General features: G+C 42.8%; 7 protein-coding genes across 7 annotated transcripts; 3 read left to right on the top strand and 4 right to left on the bottom strand.

The window, feature by feature from the left end:
- Positions 1 to 267: 267 nt before the first annotated feature.
- IL334_001945 (uncharacterized protein) lies at positions 268 to 1,986 on the bottom strand (the record flags this gene model as incomplete). Its single annotated transcript, XM_062933693.1, has 2 exons — positions 268 to 1,463; positions 1,524 to 1,986. 2 exons carry the CDS (start codon positions 1,984 to 1,986, stop codon positions 268 to 270), a joined length of 1,659 nt encoding a protein of 552 aa, XP_062789744.1.
- A 1,371-nt stretch (positions 1,987 to 3,357) lies between these two features.
- Positions 3,358 to 6,351, top strand: IL334_001944 (uncharacterized protein; the record flags this gene model as incomplete). Its single annotated transcript, XM_062933692.1, has 8 exons — positions 3,358 to 3,456; positions 3,598 to 3,906; positions 4,090 to 4,222; positions 4,302 to 4,573; positions 4,654 to 4,837; positions 4,902 to 5,804; positions 5,876 to 6,203; positions 6,267 to 6,351. The coding sequence occupies 8 exons, from the start codon at positions 3,358 to 3,360 to the stop codon at positions 6,349 to 6,351; spliced, it is 2,313 nt and encodes a 770-aa protein (XP_062789743.1).
- Positions 6,352 to 6,721: 370 nt separating this feature from the next.
- On the bottom strand, positions 6,722 to 9,104 carry IL334_001943 (uncharacterized protein; the record flags this gene model as incomplete). Its single annotated transcript, XM_062933691.1, has 4 exons — positions 6,722 to 7,262; positions 7,325 to 8,256; positions 8,339 to 8,926; positions 9,036 to 9,104. The coding sequence occupies 4 exons, from the start codon at positions 9,102 to 9,104 to the stop codon at positions 6,722 to 6,724; spliced, it is 2,130 nt and encodes a 709-aa protein (XP_062789742.1).
- Positions 9,105 to 11,047: 1,943 nt separating this feature from the next.
- On the bottom strand, positions 11,048 to 12,551 carry IL334_001942 (uncharacterized protein; the record flags this gene model as incomplete). Its single annotated transcript, XM_062933690.1, has 3 exons — positions 11,048 to 11,445; positions 11,542 to 12,108; positions 12,173 to 12,551. The coding sequence occupies 3 exons, from the start codon at positions 12,549 to 12,551 to the stop codon at positions 11,048 to 11,050; spliced, it is 1,344 nt and encodes a 447-aa protein (XP_062789741.1).
- Positions 12,552 to 13,077: 526 nt separating this feature from the next.
- On the top strand, positions 13,078 to 15,342 carry IL334_001941 (uncharacterized protein; the record flags this gene model as incomplete). Its single annotated transcript, XM_062933689.1, has 10 exons — positions 13,078 to 13,198; positions 13,295 to 13,555; positions 13,629 to 13,743; positions 13,816 to 13,917; positions 13,999 to 14,147; positions 14,242 to 14,304; positions 14,394 to 14,526; positions 14,628 to 14,793; positions 14,857 to 14,882; positions 14,946 to 15,342. 10 exons carry the CDS (start codon positions 13,078 to 13,080, stop codon positions 15,340 to 15,342), a joined length of 1,533 nt encoding a protein of 510 aa, XP_062789740.1.
- A 636-nt stretch (positions 15,343 to 15,978) lies between these two features.
- On the top strand, positions 15,979 to 18,473 carry IL334_001940 (uncharacterized protein; the record flags this gene model as incomplete). Its single annotated transcript, XM_062933688.1, has 10 exons — positions 15,979 to 16,147; positions 16,251 to 16,502; positions 16,588 to 16,693; positions 16,767 to 16,868; positions 16,945 to 17,093; positions 17,167 to 17,229; positions 17,303 to 17,435; positions 17,564 to 17,726; positions 17,821 to 17,846; positions 17,906 to 18,473. 10 exons carry the CDS (start codon positions 15,979 to 15,981, stop codon positions 18,471 to 18,473), a joined length of 1,731 nt encoding a protein of 576 aa, XP_062789739.1.
- Positions 18,474 to 18,773: 300 nt separating this feature from the next.
- On the bottom strand, positions 18,774 to 21,041 carry IL334_001939 (uncharacterized protein; the record flags this gene model as incomplete). The annotated part of the gene is made up of 11 exons (XM_062933687.1): positions 18,774 to 19,079; positions 19,148 to 19,172; positions 19,236 to 19,448; positions 19,555 to 19,627; positions 19,702 to 19,771; positions 19,824 to 19,856; positions 19,922 to 20,305; positions 20,366 to 20,571; positions 20,621 to 20,636; positions 20,702 to 20,789; positions 20,851 to 21,041. The coding sequence occupies 11 exons, from the start codon at positions 21,039 to 21,041 to the stop codon at positions 18,774 to 18,776; spliced, it is 1,605 nt and encodes a 534-aa protein (XP_062789738.1).
- Positions 21,042 to 22,141: the final 1,100 nt, after the last annotated feature.

Here is a 22,141-nt window from a genome sequence, read left to right as displayed (position 1 = left end):
CTGTATCAAACAAAGTTATCCCAGCTTGATGGAGGCAGAGATCTGTCACAAGATGCATGATATTGCATGCGGTACATAGTTCTTGAAATGAAAGGAAGGACAGGATCTCCCGCAACCTTGTAGTTAGCTTGTGCATATGTATAAAACAGCTGTCGTGCCCTATCAGACTTTAATCGCGATTTCCCTCATATCTACGACGTCTTCAGTGTACAGCGTTTCAGTCTTCTTTCGCTTTCGATTCGCTAATTGTTACATGTTGTGAAAACATTACTTTCTTCTTGCTTTACCTCTTGCTCGTCCTCCTCTCCATGCACCTCTACCTCTACCTCTCCAGCCGAAAGAACCTCTTTTGGCATATGGTCCTACTCTCGAAGTTGATTTCTTCTTTCTGTCTAATGGTTCTTCATCTTCATCTTCTTCGTCATCTTCAGAAACGATTCCACCTATTCTTCTGTTTGCTGAGTTTGAGTTTGAGTGTGTTGATTTCGCTTTTGATTCATCTGCACCTCTACGCCAATGATTCATATAGAATTCTTGCCATCTGTCAGGTAAATCAGGTATCAAGGGTATATACCACTCATCAGGAAGATTCAGTTTATCAATTATGGATCTACCCGCTGTTCCTCTTGATGAGAGATTACCCGCAATGGTGTATGACGTGGTTTTGGGTTTGATTGGAATGGGAATTGGATTGAATGCTTCTTCTTCTTCCTCATCGTCTGGGAAAAGTTGATCTGCGAGTTGATTTTGTTTTTTCACTGGGGATTTCGACATTGATTTCGATCTACCTTTGCCTTGTGTGATATTCATGGAGTGGGAAACAGGGGATGGTGCTGAATTATGTGTAAGATTTGTGTCTTCGAAATTGAAGTCATCCAGAGGAAAATCGTCGAAACCGAACTCGTCCTCGTCTTTTTGCTCTTCGATTTCATATTCTTTTCCCCTTTGTTCATAATGAATGCAATGATTGATTTGTTGATGAGGATCGAAATCCATCTCGATGCCAGAATCCAAATCAAGAAGTGGGTGCTCCGTTTCGCTTTGGTCGACTCCACTTGAAGCTTTCTCTTTCCCTTTTCGGCTGCTGCCACTAGCGCTTTCATTTTGTTTTCTCCTTTTCCGATCAGCTAGGCTCTCCTCCTCATCTGAATCTAGTATGACGTTCCTTCCTCTCACGTTTCTCTTCAACAAAATAGGTGATTTTTGCCTCATAACGATGTTCGAGACATGAGAGTCTTCATTCAATTCATCTTGTTCCATATCGGAGTCATCGGAGAGCATCATCAGTGATCGATTGTTCTCTTTCTTACCTCTTGAAGATAGTGGAGAGAGTGACCAAACAATTGGAGTCGAAGGACGATCACCTGTCTGAGGAGTACGCGGATAAGGCCCTGATGGAAGATCAGAATTCATAGAGGGGAGTGAATATGCTGGAGTACGTAAAGGAGGGGATGATGGACCAGCTGTTACGATACATGAGATTAGCAAAGCTTTTGATGATCCCAAAGATCTTGTGTACTTACCGATAGGAGATCGAGTCATCATCGCCACTCTTCCTTCTCCTTCTATCAGATCTTCGGAAAATTCATGATCACTTTCCTCAAGCTCATCGGTTCCCTCTTCCTCGTCTTTACGACTATGTTTGTCTTCTTCGATGTGTCTTTCTGCAGACCTCGTTCCTTTGGATCGAGGTATGGATGAAACTGATGAAACTTCTCTTTCCCATTGACTTAACCCTATGATTTCTAATCCTGCAAATTCAGGATCATCCTCTATAACTTCCTCTTCTGCCTTTCCAAATTGAAATTGCATTTCTACTTCATTTGAGCTGGACGGTCTTTTGTGAGGTGACGAAGGTCCTGACGTGGTCTGGGACGATATTGGCAAATGACTCTCCCGAACGGGAGGAGGGACATTAGGATCGCGCGTGAGATTGTACACGTTAGCAGATGACAGTGATATCGGTGTTCCGAATGGAGAAGGCATATTTTCTTGACCACCTTGAATTAAGAAACTTAGGGATCGGATAACGTGTGAGAAGGTGACTTTATATTAGCAGGATTATCTAGAACGATGAGAAAAGAAAGAAAGATTCAAGAACAAGATAGAAAGTCAGAGGTTAGTCAACTTTATCATTAGCACTGAACAACGCGCGTGATTTCCGCTCATGTTCTCATTCGTGTCACGTGACCACTCCCAGTGCCACCGTGGCAGCGGCCAAGATCCTCGCGTTTCCCTTCTCAGCCTGAAGTTAATCCTGTCGTTCTTTCTTCTTTGGTCTCTCTGATTGCTTTTTACCATTGTCCTGAGATTGGACCGTCACGGCAGGATCCTATGATAGCTAAAAGTCCTAAAGCAAAAGCACTGTACGGCTCAACCTTTCGCTTCTAATACCCGACGCAACGACTCAAGTCTCCTTGTTGTCGAAACCCGTCGAATTGATCTGACAAAGCTGACATGCTACTCCAGACCTCCATGTACTAATCGTTCTTTTCTCCTAATACAATATTGATAGGACCGTCTCACTAACTTTCGCCCATACTTCTCGTCCGCTCAAGACACATTGAATCACAGCACTGATATTGATCAGCAATTCAGTGTCATATGGCCTCCTTCACGGTATTGCAGCTGATTTACATCCGCTTCATAGCTTTTGCACGAGGTACGGCTAAATCTCTACATGGTAAGCTCGCCGTATCTCGAATAAGCGGAAAATTTAGACTACAGCAGAAAACAGTCAGGAGACAATAGGTGTTGTATCTAGGTTAGCCAATAGCCTCCCGACCATAATAGGGTAGGAAAAGTAGCTGATCATAGGTCTCAAAAATATTAGCTTCCTGGTGGTGTGGTCCGGATGTCTGAAGAAACCCTCCAAATAATCAGGCGAACTGCAGTAAGCTGTTTTATGCAGATATTTGATCCAGCTGACGAACTGGCGTCGTATAAATCTGTGAGCGGTTGGCCGTTATAGGTACTGAATCGGAAATGCAATGGGTTAGAAAGCTTCTCAATATCAAGATGGTATATTTCGCGGGAGACTTCTTCACATATGTAGGTTTGCCAGCTGTGCTGTCTATCCACTCTACCTCCTCAAATCTTAGCGCATGCACTTTGGGTAAGATGAGATTGCCAGTATGCATGGACCATCATTTTTTGTATGTTATGAGGTCCGCCACTCTCGTTTTCACAGTCTGTTCCTGGTAAAAGACGCGTTCGCTCGGTGCTCATTGACTTCCACGCAAACTGGTTTTATACACACCTGCTTGAACTCCTTTATCCATATCTCATCCTACTGTCCATAGTTGATTCATACCATAACACCACTTACCTTAGTAACGTAAATCAAAAAGAACGAAAATGTCGCTCGCACCTCGTAAGCGAAGGACGGAGCGACAGGAATCTCCATCTGCTTTACCTCAAACAGTGAGGACTTTTAGTGGACTTGAGGAAGAGAAGGTGAGTTAATCAGACTTTACTAAATATTGTACTCTGCTTACTTGATGTGTCGACCCCTTTGTTCTCCATTGATGTCCCGCCTGTTTATGACATACCATCATCTTGTTCGTCCGGCCCACCCGTCATTACACATGATGATAGAGACGATCCCCCCGACCTCCTCCACCAGATTCATCCATCCGATCCGAATTGTTCCTGTCTTGGTCACTCGGTGTCGCTTTGACAATCTTAGCATTCGTAATTCGATTTTGGAGAATAGGACATCCTTCTCAAGTCGTTTTTGACGAGGTTCATTTCGGTTCATTCGCTTCTCATTACATTAGAAGAGAATATTATTTCGATGTTCATCCACCTTTAGCTAAAATGTTAAATGGTTTAGCAGCTTGGATAGTTGGTTTTAATGGTGATTTTGGTTTTGAACAAATTGGTGATGACTATCTCACACATAATGTGAGTGTCTACAGTAATTCTTGGCGCTTGATTGAGAGGTTGTGGCGTCGAGGTGGAGAATATAGATCAGGAGGAAATGCTCTTCCATAGTATATGAGAGACTTTGAACCTGGATGTCTTAAAGGGAAAAGTTGAGAATTTCTTCGAAGTGTCCTAAACTCACTGGTCTCGTCCACTCTGTAGGTCCCTTACGTCGGAATGAGGAGTTTTTGCGCGATCATGGGCTCCATAACTGTACCCATCGTCTTCGGTATTATGAGAGAATCAGGATATCCAGTTGGAATTGCTTTACTCTCAGCTGCTTTAGTTTTATTTGGTGAGTCTGATTAACTTTTTCCAATGTGTACATCAGCGACTGCATTATTAACTCGTTTGCTGATATTTGAATTCCGCAGACAACGGACACATCACCCAGACTCGACTTATCCTCTTGGATGCTGCTTTGGTGCTCTTCATGGCTCTTTCCCTTTTTGCTTACGTCAAATTCCACCAGTATAGATATCAAGAATTCACCAACTGGTGGTGGTTCTGGCTTCTTTCCACTGGAACCGGCTTAGCGTGTACTCTCGGTTGTAAGATGGTTGGATTATTCACATTCTTGACTGTCGGAATAGCTGTTCTTTGGGATTTATGGACAATATTGGATATAAAGAAAGGTCATCCTATGGTAAGTGATTGCTAATCTCTCTCTATTCCGCATATGAGATGTTTTAGACCATCAAGAATGCTGACATGCCGGACCGTCAGTCCTACGTTTGGAGACATTTCATCTATCGAGCAATCGGTTTGATCGTCTTCCCATTCATCCTTTATCTCTCGTTCTTCTGGGTACACTTTAAAGTCCTTAAATATTCCGGTCCTGGAGACACTTTTATGAGTCCTGCTTTCCAAGAGACTTTAGCGGGCAATGAGCTATTGCTTAATGCCCAAGGTGAGCTCACCTTATCGTTTCTCGTGATCCGGACTCCAGGTTGACGAAGTGCGTGTCTCCCCAGAAATCCGATACTTCGATACCGTGACCTTGAAGCACAAGGACACCAAGCAGTTCCTTCATTCACATGCTGATCACTATCCATTAAGATATGATGACGGTCGGATTTCTTCCCAGGGTCAGCAAGTCACTTGTTACCCTCACAACGATACTAACAACCATTGGCAAATCCTACCTACAAAAGAAATTCCAGAAACAGGACGAGGAAGAGTCGTACGACATAAAGATGTTATACAGTTGAAGCACATTGTCACCGAAACTCTTCTTCTCACTCATGATGTCGCCTCTCCTCTTATGCCGACAAATCAAGAGTTCACGACTGTAGGTACAGATGATGAGGAAAGGAAAAATGACACCATGTTCAAAGTGGATATAATCGATGCTCACGAAGGCGAACCTTGGAGATCATTATCAGGTCACTTCAAGCTGATTCACGTACCTACCAAAGTGGTATTATGGACTCATCCATCACCATTACCAGATTGGGCTTATGGTCAACAAGAAGTAAACGGTAATAAGAATCAACAAGATCGGACTACATCTTGGTACGTAGAAGATATCATTGCAGATGGAACAGGTAACGATTTCAAGAATCGTACAACTCATGTGGAACCTAAAGGAGTCAAAAAAGTTGCATTCATCAAGAAATTTTTCGAACTACAAGTTTTAATGCTTCAACATAATGCGGGTTTAACATCTTCTCATCCATACGCGTCAACACCTGTGGAATGGCCTTTCTGTCTGTCGGGAATCAGCTTTTGGACAAATAGTGAAACCAATCAGCAAATATATATGATTGGTAATTTATTAGGATGGTGGACTTGTGCCATTTCATTATCGATTTTCGTTGGAATCGTTATTGCAGACATGTTGGCCAGAAGAAGAGGATTAGACCCAATTGAAGATGGTCAGTCGTGATTACGCCTTGTTAAACGATCGTAAAGTGTATGCTGATAAATGCTGGTTTGAAATTGATAGGAATTCGAAATCGGTTATACCGAAATACTGGATTTTTCCTTGGAGCATGGGCATTCCATTATTTCCCTTTCTATCTGATGCAAAGACAGAGATTCTTGCATCATTACCTCCCTGCACATTTAGCTTCAGCTTTAGTAGCTGGATCTGTATTGAACTTTATCCTAGTTGAAGTTGTCAATTACCCTATCAGTTATGCTGGATCTAAAACGAGACTGAGACCTGCTGTAAGAGCCAAACTTGGTAAAACTGGTTGGGGAGTGGTATTTGCTTTATTAGCAATTATTATTGCTTGTTTCTTGTGGTTAGCTCCTTTGACTTATGGTATAACGTAAGTTGAAGCATCCCTTTCCATCTCATAGGTGAATGTAGACTAATTTGGGGAATATCACAGAATGACCGGCGAGCAAGTCAACAGAAGGAAACTATTGAGTAGTTGGACATTACATTTCGAAGCTAAGAAACACAATGCGGATTAGATGATGGCAATGCGCTATCAGGCACAATATAACAATGGGTATTATAAAAAGCCCATCAGAGGGGGATAGACGAAGAAGACATTTAGATTATATCGTGAGATTATCTGTGTGGGGCATGCATATAAAACTTGAATTGGCTTATCTGCGCTGTTACTGCTCGTCTCCTGACAGGACTTGCAATGTCGCTTCCAGAAGTATATATTGCTGATGCGCTACAATGCATAAATTAATTATAACTGATTTATGTCTATAGGATACAATTACAGATTATGGAATCCTCCTTGGTATCCGTACCAAAACTTCCTACTTCACTCTACTAATTCTACATGTAAATATGACGATAAGTACAACAATCAGAGTTTATGTTCCACTACCAAGCATTCGCATGTGATCTTTGACTTTGTAACCATTCTTGATGTCTTCTTTTACCTATTTCTTCCAAAGATAATTCTTCTGAATTTGGAATTTCGCCTAAACCGGGTATAGTTATCGTTGACGATTTCGCTCTTGTGATCTCCGGTCTGGATGAAGAAGATGATGATGGTAAATTGGGTGATCTGATTTTCTCGTTTTCTGAAATCGATACATTGTCTTGATCTTGATGAATATTATATTGATCTGCATCATTTCCAATCAAATCAGGTAAAGCATCAATCTCTTCTTCCATTATAGGTAAGACGTTCGATGTTGATCCGGAATTCGATGACGATGTGGTTGTAATTCGACTTTCACCGAAGAAATCAGTTAATGCTGATCCTGATCTACCAATTCCCCCGGCTCCTGATCCAGAAACACCTCTACCAGGTACAGAAGATGCCAATAACATTTCTTGATCGTCTAATATAGCGTAAGGATCAAAATCGATGGGTAGATCATAGGATAGATCCGTCGGTCTAGGTTGTGCGTCACCCCTATAAATCGCACATATATCAGCTCGACATCCTTTTAGCCTAAGAGTAGACCACGGACTCACCAAATGGCTTCTTCTAGATCATTTAATAATCTAGCCATACCACCACCTTCACCTTTGAAACCTAACACGTTATCTGGAGATACGGCACCATATTCACCATCTCTCATTGCGGCACCGAAAGCCCATCCTGCACCTTTATATATTCCGACGACTTCGTCCACATCTCTGATAGCAAAGGTCACTTCATCACCCCAGAATCTTACATCCTTAGCTGTAGGATGTTGTGTTACGTGACCTTTTTTCTTGCCTTCTTGAACAGCGGTGATCATTGGTGATTTCCAAATCATTTGGCATGAGGGATCGTTGCCGTGAGCCAATGCCATTCTTCTGATCGAAGCAGGAACGGGACTTTCGTTCACACCAATTATCCAGGGACAAGATCGATTAGGATAGGTGATGCACCATACAACATCAAGATAATGACCTAAAGCTTGGATTAATTCTAATACAATCGGTCTGACTCTTCTTGATCCCAATCTTTGTGCTAAATCTGCGAATGGATTTGGTAATTCTGATATCCTAGGTTGAGTTGACATTCTTCTTGTAGCAAGTTTGGCATTTCCATTTCTTTCCAAAACTTCCTCATCAACAGCTAATTCAACGTCTCTCAAAGCCATCACTGATTCAGTGTTGAATACTTCATATTCACCTGAACCGTTCCTTAGTGATTTGGGTGTATGTGGATATGCGGACGATCGACCACTTGCAGAGTGAGATGATTCAGCAGATCCAGTTGGTTCCAAAGGTGCTCCACCAAAAGCCTGGCGTGGTGATACGTTGGTTCGAGGTGATGATAATGAACTCATTCGAGGTGATACTGAAGACATTCCCAGTGGAACCATCGGTATCCCATTGACCGGGCTACCACAAGCTGATCTTATAGGTGAAACATCACGTGAAACAGTTTGTATAGGTTGTTCCACTACCCATTTCTACGAGACGTGATTGTAAAGTTTAAACTGTATCAGCTTTTATTCATGTTTCGATATGTGAAAAGGGCGATTGCAAACTCACTCTCCATTTAGCCATGGCTAAATCCTCTTTCGATTTTTCAATTACTAGATCCCCTGTTTGCTTCAATCCTACATTACCGATTACACCATCTGTTATTGGGACGGAAGTCATCTCAATCACTTCTTTACCTTTGGAAGAAGTGGGTCTCATTTGCATGTTGATTGGGTTCTGCGTTTCGCGTGATGGCGTTGTTGGATTACTTCTATTACCACCGATATTGCTGTTGCTGTTGCTGTTGAGTTTGTTTTTGGATGCTTCTCCGAAATGAGGTATTTTCCAAGCTGCTAGTGAGCCTCTTCTGCCGCCGGCTGAACTTGTTGTCGTTGATGTTGAAGGTGATTCGATTGTGGACTTGATTTCGTTTGATGTTAAATGTGGTTGTGGGATTTTGAGTGGTTCGACAGCGCGAGGAAGGGTGGAAGTGTTTGGTGAAACATCTGGCTCTGATCCTGGTCCAGGATGAAATATCAAAGCACTGTTTGCGGGGATGGACGTCGTCGGTTGATCAGAGTGTGATTGAGACGAGGCGATATGATGTTGTAGAGAGTTTGTTGATGGACCGCTTTGAGATGACAATACGAAGGTAGGCTGTTATATCAGAAGCGGTTAGTAATCGTGGTCCATGCAGAATCTGACAATACAATGATGCATTGTACGAGTTGCAGAAGAGAAAGTTTCTCAAGGAGGGAAGACTTACCGTACGCATATCTACGTCAGAGTCGACCGAGGCCATGTCTCTGACATCAATTCTAGGTCCAGAGGACATGTTTGATGAATTTGGTGATTCCTTCTTCCTCCCTTCAGAACGTTCCTAAATCCAATATCTCCTCCACTAATGTTTTACCGAGACACTCTGACGAATGAGATAAGCTTTCCTTCTTGCTGTTCCACAGTTGAAGATAGGCGATTCGATGGATTGAACGAGTGTCTGAAGATCCCTTTTTTTAGTTTGCTATGACGATGTTTCGCGCCTTCAGTGTTATTTGGATTTCTTCTTTCTTGATTACAAAGAAATCGTATTGAGAATTTGTAGTCCGCTGCTCTCCCGGACTAATTGTCGATTAGGATTTCTACTTCAAATAAGAATTAACTTTAGGATTTGATAAATTAAATTCGGGTTGAAGAGTCAATCGTAAGAAGAAATGTCAAAAGTTGGGTTCATTGTAAAGATGGATGATGATGTTGGTGTACTTCAGTTATCTTTGACAGAGGGTCAAGATGGGGCAACAAGAAAGACGCATAGCATACGAATGTTTTTCAAAACATGACCAAGCAAATTTTTCCCCTAATGGTTCAAATGCTCTTGTCACAGAAGCATTCGGTAGTACGTTCATCATTCCCCTACTTGTTACAGGTTACCAATCAAATGGCATAGCTCTGTCGCTATACGGTACCGAGTTGGCAGCGGAAGGAAAAATAATAGGTCCCAGGACGCATTACATACGCCTTCATTATTGGGTGTTTCGAGTTTACCCCCGTTGTAGTTCACGGCAGCGACAACTCGCATAGAACACAAAAACAAGCTTCCCTCGTTCCACACCCTAGGAACATTCGTGATTACATACGTAAGGGGATCTCCCCTACGAGATTTGCGAACCGCATCATTCGTTCCAGAAAAAAAGAACGCCATTTTCGTCTATCGATCGTTTCTGCTGTGAAAGACAAGGAACCGTCATTTTCGCTTCCTTTTGAAACAGCCATCTCTGCATTTTTCCGTCTGCTCGTTTCCCTCAGCTCGTATGTCATTCGCAACACGTCAACGTGTTACATGTACATGTCATATTGACAGGTTTCTCTTTTGTATCCGAGACAACACCGTTACTTATTTTCCTATTTTAGGTATAATTGCAATACTGACCCACGTGAAAAACAACAGTTGCAGCACTTCCCGGTGACTCACTTTGTGCTCAGGAACCGTCGATCTTCCCTGTCTGACGATACTCCATCGTATTGTCAAAATCCTCAAGCGAGGGTGGTCTTGTTTCAGCACGAAAGTAGAAATATCCACGTCCCACAAAATAAAGTCAGGATATATACGTACCTCATAATGCGACCTTATAGTATCGGTTGTTCTGGTGGTACCTGATAGAACAATATGAAGAAGTATATCGTCTGTAAAAAGTATGACAGGTTTGCGCTTCTCCATGCGGAAATGGCTCTTCTGGCGGAGGGCAATATTCTTCTCGAAGAAGGAACAGGATCTCCTTCCGAGAACCTTTTGTAATATTTGCCATTTTGGTGTTCGGCGATTAAGAGAATAGACCAAAGATTAATTTGTTGCGGACGTGACACCAGATCATAGCTGGAATCTAATATTCTGCCTGTAAAGGAGATTTCTATATGATCGTCAGCATAATCATCGACGTTTCGACGGTGACCGAATGGAAAATAGTCAGTTATTAGCTGCACGGAGTAATTTTCAGCGGCATATGCACTATATCACCGGATCCCACTGCACATGTTAGTGCACTTGCCGCAAAACCAGATCTCAGCCTGCAGCGGGGATTGATCTTCCTCGCAATGACTCCAAAGAAGGAAGAGAAGGCCGCCGCAGGAGAGTTTACAAGGATAATACCATTCAACGAACTTTCTTGCTGTCGAGTGAGTTTCGTAGAAACGCCGTGGAGACGTTTTCGTCCGCTTTCAGACATTCATACAAAACATCTATCATACACAGTACATTTACATACACAACCGTTGTTTGACAGCCTAATGGAGATCGGCGATCAATGCGACTGAAACTCCTATGTCACAAACGACGAATCCTCTATACGCTTCCGTTATCGTCTGACCAACGTCAATGTCATCTTGTTTATGAGACCATATCAACTTGATAACGTGTTCCTCGCAAGCTCGCCTTAAACTTTTCACGATCATCTTGGTTTCTGCCTCCGTGGTCCACGTAGCCCAATGTATGGGTATCGTGATTTTCGCTTCCATATCTTGATGTATGGTAGCTGCGTCTTCAGGTGAACAATGTACAGCAGAGGTCAATCTATGAGAATCGAATTGTACAAATGGAATTAAGGAGGACAAATAAGGAAGTACTGATCCGTGAGCGATTGGAAGCAGCGCCAAGTCTGGTGATCCATAACGATCTTTTATCTCTAGATTTGCCAGCATGAATCAGCTCGACGAGACTCACCAGCGTTACTGTATGAATGGCATCGCCAGCAGAGACCAAATTCTTCTTCTTCACTTACCCTTGAATATGGGACAGCTTGGACCGTCCTGGACTGATCTATAACCCGTATCTCCGCCGAAGAAGCATTTCCATACCTTTCCATCTGGTAATCTCACTTGTAACCACCAAGTAGCCCATAAAGTCTTGTTCTTGGCAAATAGACTTCTACCAGAATTGTGTTGTGCAGGACAGCAAACTACCTTAACAGAATCATCACAGCGTTGCTTGGATAGAGTGGTGGATACTGGGCTGAAAGGAGCTGTTGGTGATATTGGCGAAAGAGACTCCGCAATTTCCTCCTTGATCGGAGAAAGGATTTGACATTCAACACTGTCGAGGGGAGACACGCTTTTGAGAGGAGAAGAAGCCGACATATAAACTGTTTGTTTGACGCCTAGGGTGTTCGTGTCGCTTAGACTGTTGGAAAAATCAGTGACGTCTTCCTCCCACCACCCCAGCTCTGTGATCGAACGTTTCGATACTCCAAATGTCATCAAGCTAGTTCTCAATCCGGTAGGCACCATGTATTGTACATCCTGATGATACGTTTCAATGTCCTTGATGGTCTCTTTATCTAAATGATCATCTACGATTCGTGGCATGTCAACGACTCTGCTCTCTTACCCGTCACTCCAACGCAAGACACTCACAATGGTCATGAGAGATGATTACAAGATCAACTTTGGGTATATCTTTTATTTTAGAAGGAGCATCTAATCTTCTTCTTGGTCCAATAAAACTAATTGGAGAACATCGCGACGAGAATACTGGATCAAATAGAATGCCTCTCCATTCCCTGTTACCCTCCAAATTAAGATGAGGTATCATGAGGTATATACTTGCATGACCAAGCCAAATCACTCTTGGGCCGTCATCATGTTTAGGGGGACCAGATGGGAAGACAACTGGATGAGATATTGGTGTAGGCTCATTCGATGTAAGACCCTTTTCTTTGACAGACAGAGATTTCAACATATCTCGCATTGATAACTTACTGTATGAGGACCAAGGGTTGGCATGATGAGGCATTGTCGGTTTGGGTATACTGTCAAATTATATGTTTATAAAGTGTCCTTTTGGTACACATTTTTTGGAAAGTAAGGTAGTTATATCAGTGCTGGACTAAAAAGTACAGTGGTGAGCGAGCTTTGTAAGGGGATGAAAGAGACGAGCGGAATGTCAAAGGATAGTTGATTGAAAACAGACAATCGCACGTCTCCCTTCAAAAAGCGAATAGCATAAAAGGGAAATATGACACGTCTTCATGGACCAAATATGAGTGGCTCAAAGGTGCAACTCCTCAGAGCACTCTTGTCTGCTTGCGCAAGCACAACGTATGAGGAAGACGGGATGATTGTTCTCACGCATGCTCGTGCAGTACTATAGCTTGTTCAAGATCTATAATTTTTAAACCTCAAGCTCAAACCGCCAAAGCCCATTACACAATTAATTCATCCAAAACGCTCTTGTGACTTTCCGAAGCTGTCAATCTTGTAGAAGAATCATCGGAAGCCTTCATCACTCGGTACTCAACTTGCACCAATTACATACCAAGATGCACTTCGATGCATCACCGCAGGACAACCTTCATTCAGCTTTGACCGTTGCTCTCGCAGGTCTCTTAGTAGCGGCATTAGGACACTTATGGTCGAAAATACAAAGTCGACTTTTCAAAGGTGAGTGATTGTTTACACTGGCAACTCGTGAGTGTATTTGCTGACAAGTCCAATTGTCTGGCTGAAAACTCAAAAAACCAAAAAAACCAAAAATAGTCTTGTTTCCTTCAGCATATATCTCTTCTTCTGATCCAGCGTACGAATGGATTGAAGCCTACTTGGCTCAAGATCACAATGCTCAGAAACAACTCAGGTCATTTCAATTGAGTACAGCTGATTTACGTCAATCCAAGATTGATGATGATCTCCGTTCATTAGCTCGAAGGCGATCAAAAGCAGTTGATAGAACTTTAGTGTTGGACAGGGCATGTGCAACTTTTACAGGTCAAGTAGTTGGACAAATGACGCCTCTATGCAGTAAGCTATCTGCAACATCTCATCTCTGATATTCTGTTAGGCAGACTGCATATCTAACATGCCGTGCGAACAGACAAGAGCATCCGGATCAGATATCAGGGGAAATGCCTCTGGATCACCAGGAAGAGGCAATCGTCGAGTCATATATCTACCAAATCAGAACAAGACAAAGAGTATTTCAAAATCTCGTAAGCTACCCGATACATACCTACATTTCGAGGCTTCGCATCAAAAACCTTTTCTGATAAGGTCAACCTTAGCGGATCATGGTTCCAAACTAGTGCAATCAAAGATATCGTTATCCATTCGCATGATCAATTCTTCAGTAGAACCAAGAACGAATTAAAGGTACTCACATTTTCGTAAGCTGTGCCAAGTTCAAAGCAGTGACCTGACTGATCGAGAAGGCACACTTGATACTGATTTTCACCATAAATCAATAGCGGGAAATGGGGTTTTTGGACAGATCTCGTCACCAGACCATCTAGATCGATTTCGTCTGTCTTTATCCCTTCCAGAGTCAAAAACCTCCTTTTGAAGGATATAGATGATTTTAGATCTCAAGACACCAAAGATTGGTACCGAGCTAAATGTGAGCTTCTTTCATTTCACACAGCTGAGGCCAGATCGTTCTGATTCTCCAACTCTTGCATCACAAGTGAATGGATACTGAATGAATGTGGTAGGCATAAAACATACGAGGAGCTACCTTTTACATGGACCTCCAGGATCAGGTAAAACATCTCTAGGTAATTATCTTCTCATCTCACCATGCCTCGCTTGAATAGTTAGGAATGCAGCGCTAAGAGGCGTCGAAAATGATATTATATTTGTATAGTGACTGCAATAGCTTCTGAGCTGGGCCTTAGAATAAACGTGATAGATCCGACTGCACCGGGGATGGATGATATCAAGCTGAGTAATGCTTTTAGGGGTTGTCGACGTGGGCAGATAATCTTAATAGAGAACATGTAAGTAGCCTAATCCATCTGGTCATAGCCACGAGGAGCAAGTACCGTACCTGGACCGTTGTGACCCCGATCAGCTTACTGAAGTCATTGTCGGAACTCAGTGATGAGATTCTACCATATTCACCCCTCAATGAAAGGTCTCAGAAACCAGTAAATGTACCTCCGACAGTGGCTGATTCATCCGACGTATACGAGATCCCCGATGAATCAACATCGACAGTCATTCTACAAGGGTTGTATATTGCGTTGGACGGTATTTGCTGTGCTGTAGGTCCCCAGAATGGTTGTCACGTCAATCCGCTGACCAACGCCGATATAATCGTATTCTAGGAAGATATCGTGATATTTGCCACAGCGTAAGTGGTTACCATACTTTGCCTTGAGACATCATATCAATGATTGATCCTGTCATTGTACAGGAACTGTGTTGAGGCACTTGATCCTAAACTTCTTCGACCCGGAAGGTTCGACCTACTCATTCCATTCTCGAACGCGACTCCTGAGCAAGCTAAAGCATTATTTGTACACTTCTTTTCGGTGGAGGACGAACAGAAAAGCTACATTCCGGAGAATGAAGAAGCTGTAGCGGCTCAATCAAGGCTTGAAAGAGGTATGTTGAACGATCTCGGTAACACCTTTGCGCATAGGGTTCTTGGCCTGACTATGGACGGAGATGACAAAATGCACATGGAAAGAGAAAGAGATAGCTCGGCGCTGTCAGTATCCATGGCTAGCATTCAAGGCTATCTGCTGAATCATAAAGGCAATCCTGTATCAGCGGTGGAGATGGCGGCCAGAGTTGGTGAAGGACATTGAGAAGGATCGATTTAGGGACGATAAATCCGACTTGGCTGATTATATACACTGATCTATGCACCCTTGGACTCATTGCAATCCTCCATACATGATGTCGATAGACTGCCAATACAATAGAGATAGCATTTCCAAGCTACACCGTGTCGATACCCTGCTAGACACTTTAGGTATTCGATTGAGTGTCATCGTCCTTTCCCATCTATGGTCTCCTTTGGTGCACGAAAGCCACAAAGTCCATACACATAAGTAATACAGTGCTCGTATCAGCTGTAAGGAAAGCGGAAACGGCACTCTCAATTCTAAAGGATTTTTCCTGCCAGACTCGTCATAGCTATCAACCACCTTTCAGCAAGGATCCTTAAAAGGAAGTAGTGCGATATTTCAGATCTCGATAATAAAGGGAGGACGGAAGAAGGGATGTCTTCTCATTGTCGAGTCGATCTAACCATTTGATGGGTTATATAAGAGCGGGTTTTCAGTCAAGCTATTGGGAATATTCATTCAATTTGCTCCCTCATCCTCCTGACCTGTAGCCCCCTTCATATAACATTTCTCCACACAAATCCACACACAAGCACACACACACACACACACACAGTACAAGCTTATAATTCGCTCCGACCAAATCTTACAACAATGATCTCCGCTTTGCCTTCCTTCTTAGGCAGTGGTGCCTTACCATCATTCGGCAATAACATCAAATTCGATGATATCATGCCATTAGCCATTCGAATGGCTTTGATCGGTTTACTCGCAGCTGCTGTAAGACATTTCTTCGGAGTCTTCAAAGCTCATCTGTCTGATGGTATGTCCCTTTTCATCACTTATATTCGCACAACTATCGAATGTCTTTTCTTCAGAGACGATATTGCTTACTGATAGCTCTGACTTAACCGTAACTCGAGTAGCACTATTCCCAACTGCCCATGTGAAAGCTTCTGATCCAGCATTCGAATGGATCATGTCATATCTTGCTCAATCAAAGTCTGCTCAAAGACAACTCAAATCTTTCAGATTATGGACTTCTGATAACAGGCAATCAAGAAGAGATGATTCCAATAGACTGAAAACTAAGACTAGGAAATCGGAAAATTTGAGTGTCGCTAGAAAAGATGCCACTTTCGTCGATGAAGTTGTCGGTCAAATGTTACCTGTTGACAGTGAGTCCACATTCCCCGCTGCTTGGGTCTGGTATGAGGGAGTGATCGGCATTGTTGTGACTGACGATGGTCGTACAAAATCCAGATCAAGCAATATACATCAATCATGAAGGAACACATTTATGGATAACTAGAAAATCGAAAGAATACGCTAAAATTGATAAGAGCGATGAAGATCATCTTGAAATCACGTACATGCATTTGACTGCCGATTCCACCAATTTACGAGATGCTGACTCTTGATTTTATGTTGAATCAATGCAGGGGACTTCCTTTCCAGCCTGAAGCGATCAGACAATTTATCATTGATGCTCATGCTTCATTTTTCAAAAAGACTGGTGATGAATTGATGATATTCAATCTTTCGTAAGTGACCCATCAGCCAGCCTAAACTTCTTGCGGTTCGATAAGCCAACAAGCTGATGTTTTCATGTTCATGTAGACCTTACAATGGAGCTTGGTACGATCCAATTCATCGTCCTGCTCGATCATGGAATTCTGTCATTTTATCTGAATCTCAAAAAGCACCACTTTTGGAAGATGTCAAGAACTTCTTGTCTGACGAAGAGAAATCATGGTACAGTGCGAGAGGTGAACTTTATTTTCCAAAAACGAAGGAGAACATGTCTATTTACTTACCTTTCGCCTTGAACTGTTGTAATAGGTATCCCTCATAGAAGAGGGTATTTGCTCCATGGAAAACCTGGTTCAGGTAAAACTACCCTTGGTGAGTGTATCTTGAGTTCACCTACAGCTTCATTTGACTATCGTAATTGATTTCATTGGATTGGGTTTCATAGCCACCTCAATCGCTTCGCAGCTTGGTTTAGATATCTACATAGTCAATCCAGCTGCCAGAGGTATGGATGATGGTAAATTGAATAAAGCATTCAGGAATTGTCCTCCACAAAATATGATCTTGATTGAAGATATGTAAGTTGCCTTCTTCTTAGATATCTCCTCATTCCTGTATATCCGTACTGTGTCCATTGTGAAGCAACACAATGCAAATAACGGCGTCAGCTGATGAATGGTTGCGTGTTTTCCATCAATCAAATTAGCGATTGCGTCATGCCTCCCAGGCCCAGAATAGGCGATTCAAACGAGATGGACGATGACGATAACGGTGATCAAGATCCTTCCGATCTTGGTCAATACGGTCTAGCTAGATCTACAGTTACTTTATCAGGTCTGTTGAATGCCATAGACGGTGTCTCGAGTCAGGTGAGTTAGGAGTCTCTTTTTTCATATGTATTTTCACCAAGATCTTATCGATGATTGGAAATCACTGAGCTAAACGATCTTCCGTTGTGTGCAGGAGGATTGTATCTTATTCGCTACCACGTGAGCTCTGAAGTATTTCACGATTACAGTTGGGACTGAATATCTGAACTATTCATCAGAAACCACCCAGAGAGACTAGATTCAGCACTTTCCAGACCTGGTAGATTCGACCTCCAACTCTCCTTTACTAATTCAACTTTCGATCAAGCCAAAAATCTCTTCAAACATTTCTTCCCTTTTTCAGATTTCTCCAAAAACATTCTAGAGCCTACTAACACAGAGCTCGTAGTAGATGAGAAATCAGAGTCAGATTCAGGTATGAAATTGATTGAAGGGGAAGACGATCTAGAGTCACTTTCGACCCAATTCGCTGAAAACGTTTTTTCAACTCCCATTCCAGCCCCTTCTACTGATTCTCACAAGGAAAAGGTCGAAGTCAACTTTGGAGTCTCCATGGCTGCTTTACAAGGATTCTTACTTATTCACAAGAAGGAACCTCGTGTCGCAGCTTCCAAATCTCTAGAATGGGTTCAAACACTCAGAAGTGAGATGGAAGATAAAGAAAGGAAAAGAAGTGCGAGAAAAGCTGAAAGAGAGAAAGCCAAAGAAACACCTGCTCCCATTACACCTATAACCCCTGCGTCAATCATGAAGGAGCAGGGAATCGAGTCACAAGGAAAGCACTGACCGTGGCGGTCGTTGAATTGCAGCCGGAATTAATTCTGTTGTCCAACCAATAGATGAAGCACTCGCCCGAAATTCAAATTCAGATACGTCCATAATGTATGTACTGCCTTAGTGTTTGTGCATGTCTATAGTGTACAGTATCGGTCGATATCCGGGCTCTGCCAAATGTGGAACGCTATGCATATGGTACATATTAAACAACAAGGTCCCAAGTCTTTCATTACACGAGAGCGACTCGTGACCTTTTCATTCGAACCCCCGAAACAAACTTTATTTATTATGTATACCCGTTCTCGACTCTCATGAAGCACTGATCTCATATAAACCCGACGTTGTTTGCTTTATCTCTGTTTTCGATGGTATTCGCTGCTCCATGACATCCGAACTTTCCGAGCTCTTCACCGGTGTATTAGGTGCTGAAACATCTTCATCCTGTTCTCTTCTCTTTTCCCCTGAAACGGCAGCATCACTTTCGGATGGCTGACGAGAAGCATACTTGTTCATCCTTTTAGTATGTTGATGACTTGAGCGTTGTACTAAGAACCATAGTATCACATCTGCACCCATAAATGCTATTGAGAAGGGCTGTAGAATCCAGACGCCGTACTAAATTTGATGACGCTCACGTCAGTTCACAATTTCGCAACGACAACGACATGGGTAGTCTGACTCACCTTATCAGAGATAGCACCCGTAATGCTGTTATCACCGAGAAGTGTCAGTCATATAGCCTTCGATAAAGAACGCAGAATTATCACTCACAAGGGCATCATCGCACTTCCCGCTTGACCCAAACTTGCCACCCAGCCTATACTTCCACCCTGTAATTCTCCAGGTAATATATCTACTATAACATTCATGGCTATTGGATACATTGGACCCAAGAATACTCCGATTAGAGAATAGCAAACTGCGTTACCAATGACAGTGTGTGTGAACCAGACGATAATGAGTAATACGATTGTCAGCATCGAGCTATCGAGGTGATAAATTCGAGGTTAGCTGTGCATTCAAGACGCGGTGGGGTGAAGAAGAGTAAACAGAGTCATGTGATGTGAGAAGTGGGGGGCTTGAGACTCACTATATATAGACAGCCATGAAATTTCCTAATTTCTTTGTCATGGGTATGAGAACGATTCTGCCAATGGTCAGACCTGGTTATACAGCAAGTCTCAGCATACTCTCTTCAACCACATATCAGATCAGGTTGAAGGGAGTAAGGACTTACCACCGAAATAACCAGATGTGACATAGCCTGAATTATCATCTCCACCTCTTTCGTCCAAAAGGAAAGTCGTCTGCGGCATTTCATGAGTTTCGTCTCTCGTTAACAACAATTCAAGAACGTACCGCCCAACCCCCAATAGTAACCTCAACACCAACCTAGACCACAAGCTATACATCAGCAAAAAAGATGTATACATTCAGGGAAGGAAATCCCAGCTCACATATATTAATAAAAAGAAGGCCATAAAATGGACGACTGGAGTGCTCAGAATCCTCTTCATTTTCCCACCACTTCCACCTCCTTCATGGGTTGGATCGACTTCTCGGCTATTTCCACTTTTGTCCACTCTTATCTCCAATTGTCTTTTACCAACTACCTGATTTTCCGTCCTTCCCTTAAATACAATCACCAGTGCTAGTACAGTGAGCAAAGCCAATCCTAACGATACCGCGAAATACAGATATACTTTTGATGGAACACGTTGAACGAAAGCCGTCGAAACGAAAGGCGAGATAGTCGCTCCGAAGCCATACATTGCGTGCATGAGGAACATCTTTGTTGAGCTGTTTTCTAGGCGCGTCACCAAAGAATTGACTTGGGCATCCTAGTCACAGCTAGTCAGTATTATAGAGAATCGCAGACGCAAGTAGGATTGATCACTGACTTGTAAACCTAATCCGAATCCATTGAAGACGTATGCCACCACAAACAAAGGGAAAGGACATCCCCAGCAAATCAATATATATGCTAACCCTTGCATGGCAGCACCAAATGGAGCTGCTATACCGAATCCAAAGGCGTCCGAAATGAATACATTCGTTATTCCTGACGTCATGAATCCAGCAAAGTTCGCCAACCATATTGTGGAAACTTCATCGTCGTCAGCAATCGCAGATACCCGGGAACGAAGGCTACTCACTAACAAGGTAGTTGACCTATGTCGACAATCGTAGGACATTAGCAGAATATCGGGATAGCTTTGAGGTAAGATGAAACTGACATTATAGTAAGTCTGCAAAGAAGGCAACAGTGGACCTTGACTTGCATCATTCCACCCTGCTAAAAACATGACGAGGAACAACACCGATCTGAAAGGTGTACAGAAAGATTAAGGTCTCGCACAGCTATACTGAATCGAGAATAACCCACAACATGATACCGGCCAGTCTCTTCGTCGGCAAAACCTTTTCTTTTCTCAAAAACCTGAACAAGTAGTGATCTTTGTGTTCCACCTTCTCATCCTCTTCTGCCCGAGCGATCATCCCAGCACCTGTAGCTACAGTGGGTTCTACAGGTTCATGTGGTACGTAATCTTGTATCTCATGACCACGATTGGACATATTCGTTATTTCGCTGTGAGATTTTGGTTCGTATATGACTATATTTGGTCCGGTAAAAGTTGTTGCGGAGCTCGACGTAATGTGAGGATTCCAGCTAAATAGTGATCAGGCCTGATTATATACAAAACAAGATATTTGCCTTATGGGTATATGCGAGGGCACATCGTGATCTGTTGATCTGTAGAGATATCAAGTCGTGCTGACTCCGGATAGCCTGAACTTCGATACGGAATTACCCCGGTAAATAGAAAAAAGAGTGAAAATAATAATAATACAACCAACGGTGCCAAGAAGCTCACGTAGCTTAAAAGGCTAAAATTAGGCGGGATAACCATGCGGGGCACTTGATGAAAGTAAAACACGACAGTTTATCCGTTTAACCTGCTCTTCAACCCGTGATTATGAAAGCTCGAATGGTGCGACCTGTCATCGTAGATGTCTCATCTAAGCACTTGCATCCAATACTCACCAAATGAGCTCAACAAACGAACAGTCGGCATTCAATGACAGAGCATGGCTATCTTGTGATCTAGGTATTCTAAATTCTCTTGAAAGCTTATCAAAATCGAGCACGTCTCCCCTTCTTCTGGCTCAAACATGAAACACTGAAAGAACCATACCGCGGACGAAGCACAGCGATCAATCAAGGGTATGATGCAAGGAATGCTCTTGAACTGCTCTCACGAGAACAGGCAAGAATATGTTACCCAATCGCTACAGTGCTACTTCTGATCTTGCGCAGAGTTTCCAGTCTCGACTGATCTTACTCTTGCAGGTCTTTTTCCTTTCCATTCTCTCTTCATGGTCGATCAGCTCCTTAAGACGGGATGGGGGGATCTGTGACGACGTTTATCGATATGACCATGCTGATAAGGAAGCTGAAACGAAGAAAGAGAAGGACGTGAGGTGAAAGGGGCGCACGGACCTCGGAATACTTCACTAATCCCTTTCAGTTCCTTTTATCTTTTTACGCACCATCAAATCCACACAGCGACAATCAAATCCATACAGTATCGATCATCATCATCATCATCAATGATTCCTCTGGTCTCATCCTTCCTTTCTGTTATTGATTACCTGAAAAAACACATTGACCACGT

The sequence above is a fragment of the Kwoniella shivajii genome, chromosome 2 (genome assembly GCF_035658355.1).
Source record: "Kwoniella shivajii chromosome 2, complete sequence".
Taxonomy (NCBI): domain Eukaryota; kingdom Fungi; phylum Basidiomycota; class Tremellomycetes; order Tremellales; family Cryptococcaceae; genus Kwoniella; species Kwoniella shivajii.
This window is presented reverse-complemented; position numbering and strand designations above follow the sequence as displayed.